Source organism: Limulus polyphemus, unplaced genomic scaffold (genome assembly GCF_000517525.1).
Source record: "Limulus polyphemus unplaced genomic scaffold, Limulus_polyphemus-2.1.2 Scaffold1818, whole genome shotgun sequence".
Classification (NCBI taxonomy): domain Eukaryota; kingdom Metazoa; phylum Arthropoda; class Merostomata; order Xiphosura; family Limulidae; genus Limulus; species Limulus polyphemus.
The window spans coordinates 181095-187957 of NW_013667428.1; the positions used below are offsets into that span (position 1 = coordinate 181095).

The following is a 6863-nucleotide window of genomic DNA, read 5'->3' on the forward strand; positions in this document are numbered from 1 at the left end:
CTTTCTTTGAAAAGGTTACTGCTTATGTAGATGAGGGTAAAGATGTAGATTCAGTGTATCAGGATTTCAGAAAGCATTTGACAAGATGACACATAAAAATCTTGTAAAAAAATAGCTCTATTGGTGTGGGGGATATGTTAGCAAATTGGATAGAGAGTGGCTGGATGGAAGAAAGCAGAGGGTTGTTATAAATGGAGTTCAATCAAACTGGATTAATGTCACAAGTGGGGTACCTCAGGGCTCAATCTTAGGACCTTTACGCTTTTTGATTTACATCAATGGCATAGATGAAGAAATAGTCAATATATTACTTAAGTTTGCAGATGATATTAAGGTCTTGGGCGTTGCTAGCTGTGAAGAGGATGCTGCTGATTTACAAAAGGATTTAGATCATTCAGGAAGTTGGGCAAATAAATGGCAGATGGGTTTTAATTATAATAAATACAAGATAATGCATGTTGGTTATTGTAATTTGAATTATATGTATAATTTGTATCTGAATAACCTTAATAGTGTTATGAAGGAAAGGGATCTTGGTGTAATAGTCGATCAGTCTCTAAGGCCATCCAAGTAGTGTACTGTTGCTAGTGGAAGGGCAAATAGGATTTTAGGTTTTATCTACAGAAATATTGAATATAAGTCTAAAGAGGTTATAATTTCATTGTCCAGGTCACTGGTTAGCCCACATTCAGAATATTGTGTTCAGTCTTGGGCTCCTTACTTTAGAAAAGACATTGAATTGTTGGAAAGGGTTCAGAAAAGGGTTACTAGAACGGTGCCTGGGAGAGATTGTCAAATGAGGAGAGGCTGAAATCTCTCAAATTATTTTCTTTTGAAAACAGAAGAGTTAGGGGGATCTGATTGAAGTGTTTGAGATTGTAAAGGGAATTGATAGTGTTGATGCATCATCTTTTTTCATATTTAACAGTGAGAATAGTAGGTCTAGGGGACACAAATATAAATTTTGGGAAGGTAGGAGTCATCTTCACCTAAGACAGCTTTATTTTTCTAACAAGGTGGTTGGCCTTTGTAATGGGTTGCCTTCAGACGTTGTAAATGCAGTAAATTTAAGTGAGTTTAAGAAAAAGCTTGATAAGTTTATGAATGATAAGGGCTGGCTTTAAGATTGTTTTTTAATTATTTTAATTTAGTTTAGAGAATGGAACAGCCGAGATGGACCAATAGGTCCCATGTTGTCCCAAAACATTATGTTATGTTAACAAGATATATCAAAAACTAAAAATATTTGCTTCTTTTCTGTACCTGGAGGAAATTTTAGCTGTTATTTGTACATATTTACTTTTCAAATATGATAGAATAATAGCAGATTATTTTACATAGAGCATACCTGGGCATTTGTATAGGCTATGTTTTGTTATGTATATGTTTCTAATAAAATTGACAGATAAGACAACACCAACTAACGTAACCTATTTTACCAGTGAAATTATAGTACACAACCTAAGCTGAAGTTCCAGTTACAGCTGACAGTTTGATATAAAGTGTGATACAGTAGTCCCTGATGGACACAACCCCTTCCAATAAAGACTTTTTTTCTGTGCACAGAATGATTTTACATTTATCTGACCTCCCATGAACAACTTCCTGACAAATGCAACATCTGACCATGATTTTTGGGCAGAAGGTTGAATAATGACCTGTCTATAACAACTTTTCTTCATATCAGTAATGTAATTTACAGAGACACATGAATATAGTGTATACATTATGGAACAAAGAGGTCACATGGCTGGAGTTTGCTTCACAACTTAGTACATGTATCTTGGTACCCCGGGGTGTTCAAGTCAAACTCCTTAATACATAGATATTTTGGTTTAGAAACTTTCAGATCCTGAAAGGTAACCAGGTGTGATCAGAAACTGTTGTTTGTCTTTGCCACGCTCACAGAATTAAGGTTTATTATTTTAATGAATGTAGTAGATTTTGAGCTAGTGGCCTAGACATTAAGTAACTTGATTAGTGTTTAATAGATTATTATCTCGTGGTTCATTGAATGACAGACTCGACTAATCTGTAAGCATGCGGTAAGTATGGTTAATGAAATGCCTCAAGGCTTCCGGAAAGCTGTGAATGTCTCAAACTGGAAACAGGAAGTCACTGTGAAGAAGAAGGCTCGAAGTGTTGATATATAAATGTGACGTGGACGTTGATATAGACCAAGGTTATGAAGAAAGCAACAAAATAAATGAAATATGGAAATTAGAGAATTTTAGTCAACTTGAAATTGTTTTAATGCAACATATTACATTTTATTTAGTATTTGTATTCAGAGAAGATTACCTTATTAGATATTGGCTAGAATCTAGCAATAATTTAGTTCAGATATATATTTTTATTTCTTCACTGGTCCTTTTAAATTCATGGAATTGACCCTTTTCAGATCTGGGATCCAAGTGTCAATGTGAAAATTTGGTTTAGGGTGGGGCTGTTTTGTTCATTTAAAATACACAGCTTCTCATGTTTGGTTCTTTGTTTAAAATTACAGTGTTTTGTATAAATATACTGTGGATATTTTGAGTTGCAGTAGTGGTAAACATGGGATGTTTTTATAATGTTCGGCGAATCTGAATTCCAATTTTCATCCAGTTTCTCTGATGTAGAATTTTGGACATTTATTGCACATTATTTTATGAATTAATAGTAGAATCATGCACTGTAAACTAACAACGAAATTCTTCTTGATATAATAACTGCCAGATTCGTGAACATTCAAAGTAACTTTGTTAAATGTGCAAAACAAACAAAGATGGATGATATTTTATAAAATAGATTTTGTCAGTTTGTAATATTTTATGTGTATGTAATTAAAATGTTATACATGGATGTTTATGAAATAAATGTGATTGATGAAAATAAATTATTTTACATAAAACACAAAACAATTTTAAATTATCTTTATTTAACTGTTATCCATCATAACTATTATTATACAGTGTACCAACTTGCTCTGTTATCTGATTATCTATACAGTATATAAATCATTATGCTTAATCCCTGGGAATAGCAACTGGCACAGCTTGAACTCGGTCATTTGTTATCTGGTTATTGATCCTTTGACTTCTGTAATGCACTTTCTAACTTCTTTTGTTGAATTCCTGGTGATTTCCATACAAAAGCTACAAAAAACATACAATGGGCACAGCACAGATAGCCCATTGTGTATTTTTCTGCTTAACTACAAACAGACAAACACTAGAATGTATGTGAAATATTTGAAATACCTGTATAAAATCATTAGATGAGATGTAAAAAGTGTTGTTTCTTACATTTATTTAGGTATTGGAGAAGTCTCTGAAGATTTTATTTACTACATATGATGTCACTGCTGTCAAACTATACGTTCAGAAGCAGTTTCAGAAATTAATTTCTGGGCGAGCAAGCATTCAGGATTGTATTTTTGCCAAAGAATATCGAGGATTAAGAGGATACAGGCCAGGAGCTCGTGTACCAGCATTGGAAATAGCACGGTACTAGTTTTTTCTATCAGAACTTACAATATGCACTGAATATAGAAAGTGAAGTTTTCTTTTGTTCTAACACAGTGGTATATGTGTATCAGCCACACCAGTTCTTAACTCGGAAGTAATGTGATGTGCCAGAGTTTTTCTTCGTGTTCAGGCTATGCATATAAGTTTGTTTTTAAAATCCCCATTTTATAACTTAAATATCATTTCTTTATATGTTTGTGCAGTTAAACACCCTCAGTAATAATTTGAAATGAACTACTAATTTTCATGAAAGACCATTTTTCATCAGATTTATATATATATTTTTAACAAATGTTTACATGCTATTTTTCAGTGTAAAAGAGAACATACTCCTATTGTAGGTTAATGAAATGAAAATATCCCAAAAGTGTGCCTACTTTTTTATTTATGCTTTATGTTATAAAGTGGGAATTATAGTGTTTTCCTGTCAAGAAATGTTATGAAAGCAGCAGAACATCACAAGGCTCTAAAGAATTCCATAATGTGTTGTATGCTAATCACAAGTGCTTTAAAAAAATATTTTGATATTCCAAGTTAGAAATATATCTCCCAATTATCCCTTTCCATACCATTACCCTTTTCTACATATGTCACAACCTTTTATAGAATTACATTCAAAATTTAATTAAACTACTTTATTATCAACATATACAAATAAACTTTGCATTGAAACTGGTTAATAATTCAAATTTTAATGTTATATATGTTTAATTAAATTCTTAATTTTATAAGGAAATATTTATAAAAATCCTCAATCTCCCCTAGTATGAAAATTGTGAGATTTGCTCTCTAGATGTCCCCCTTTTATCTAATTAATTTACCACTCCTCTGAGAAATATGGAATTTAACATAAATTACTCATTATACTATAGTGATTTCTTAGGCAAAGTATAATCTTTATAGCCTCCAATCTTATTTCTTTATGGAGCTATAAACTAGAAAATCAGACCCACTTGCCACATCCACTCTTTCATAAATTGCCAGTAGTTCTCTCTGACGTTTAATTTATAACCAACAGAAAGCCAAAGTTTTAATCTATCAAATGATGTATTATATTACATTGTTTTCTGTACAGAGAGCTGTCTATTTCACCACCAATTCGACACTTTATTTCCTTGGGAAACATACCAATAAGTTTAGCTGAATATTTAATGGCTATATCATGAAAAAAGTAATAATAATAAAAATTCTTCACAAGGTATGCTTGTGAGCAGCTCATGCGTTAAATAATTCAATACGGTAAAGTGAGCTGCACATTTGTCAAGGGATTTACAACTTGTGTGGTGGGATTATTAATTAGACACAGTTCAAAGGACAATAGAACAATAAAATAAAGTATACATAGATGTATCCTATTATGAGCTTTAAGCTATTTAGACTAAACATTTGTAGTTTCTTGTTATAATTTGTAGTCATTCAAGAAAGAAAAAAGTGTAATTTATATCTATTTCCTAATTTTTTATGGTGAGTAAGAGGTTGGTCAAATCGACTGACCCCATATAGAGTTTAGGTAGAGAAAATAACAGGTAAAACATAAAGCTTTTCTGAAATAAAACGTTTGATATATATTTAGGAGGTTTTAGAGATTACACAAATGAAATTTGAGAATTTTCAGATGAAGAAAAGTTTTTAATCTTAAAATCAAAATCGCTTTGCATGTTGGATAGCCGATATTTCAAATGCAAAATTTCATGAGCAAATCTTTAATTAAAGTACTTAATTAAAAAATATTATTTTTTTGTACAAAAGCCTCTTAATGTTTACTGTGAAATTTACCTTCTCAAAAGTTATAAGATGACTAATCTCATGGTTACATTGGTGGTTACACATTAGGTGCAATTAACGTCTCCCTTCAGAAAATAGTTATTTAGACTGGAAATGAGGAAAAGTTGGCCATAATACATATTATTAAGAACTTCTGACCAAACATAAGTAAATATTTTGTACCAAGTTAGCTTTGGATCTATGATTGTTGGCTACTGATAGCATTAGTGTCACACAAAAATAACCATCAGTATTGTAATTAATCCTAGTAATTACTGTTGAAGTTACCTATGTATTTTTCATAGAATTGAGTGATTTCACTAATACTTTAAATCAGTTATTTACACTGAGTGTTATAACAAGAAAAAACATAAAATTTCCCAATATTATGCAATATGTGGACCCCCACCATTAGCAAACAGTGTAAAAACAAATCAGTAATTTGAGGTTTAAAATGAATAATCTTGGTTAAGTTTTTTTTAATGTTCTGTTTTTTTTCTGTAAACAGTAATACTTACAAAAAAATACTTATGACCTTTATTGAAAAGTAGGTTGTTATGTTATGTTGAGAACAATTAAGAACTTCTTCAGTATCTTATCTTCCATTTTCAAGTAATTGACACTTAATCTATGTAATGGACAGTAACCTTCCCCAGAAGCTTAAAACTGTAAGGGATCATTTCAAAATATATTCCATGATTCCTAAAATGAACAATACCTTTCTCAGCCTTGCACTCATGGCTTTAAAAACATTTATTACACATAAAGAATAATTTTTAACATTTTGTAAATTATATATATTAAATATCTTAAGAAAAGTAACTAACTTATGGTATAAGTGATTAAGATAGTTTCTTATTTTCGATAGAACAAAGTAAATATTATCTGAATAATTTCCATTAATATAATTTTATATTTAGCTTAAAAAATTGTTGATCCATATTTGCTTTTAAATAATATTTTTTCTCACCAAACGTAACTAACTGCTCCAATTTCAAAGTATGTTCATATATTGTAACAGCCGTTTACTTCGTGCTGACCCAAGAGCAGAGCCTCGAGTAGGAGAAAGAGTCCCATATGTAATAGTGTATGGTTTTCCGGGCCTTCCACTGATTCAGCTTGTTAAGCAACCACAGGAAGTTATCTATGACCCAGGAATGAAAATCAATGCTCAGTACTACATAAGCAGAAGTATCATTCCACCACTGGAAAGGATATTTTCTTTGATGGGAGTCAATGTTGTAACATGGTAATTATTTCAGTTTGATGTTGTTATTGATCAAAATATGTTAGATTTACTGATATAATAATATTAGGGAGCTTTCTGTTTTGGTATGATATTATCAGAAATATTATTACATCAAGCTTTAAACTATATATCTATAGCTGATAGCAAGTCACCTTGTCACAGTTGTAATTAACACTGTTAACCAAAACCATCTACTTCAAACACAATTGATAGAAGTGTTTCCATATTTGCCGCAGTAGAAAAAGTATTTCATTTATCCACAGTGGTTTTGTTTTGGTACAGGCTTAAATTTGTTTGTTTGTTTGTAATTAAGCACAAAGCTACACGATGGGCTATCTGTG

The 6863-nt window shown here is 31.3% G+C and overlaps 1 protein-coding gene across 3 annotated transcripts in view; it reads left to right on the forward strand.

Moving 5' to 3' along the window:
• The window catches only part of LOC106465050 (DNA polymerase zeta catalytic subunit-like), a 200582-nt gene that overhangs the window by 176770 nt on the left and 16949 nt on the right, over window positions 1-6863 (forward strand). For all 3 annotated transcript variants that reach the window (XM_022392860.1, XM_022392861.1, XM_022392859.1), the window contains exons 28-29: window positions 3298-3488; window positions 6295-6522. In XM_022392860.1, coding sequence (XP_022248568.1) covers window positions 3298-3488; window positions 6295-6522 — 419 coding nt within the window. The remainder of the gene's footprint in view (window positions 1-3297; window positions 3489-6294; window positions 6523-6863) is intronic.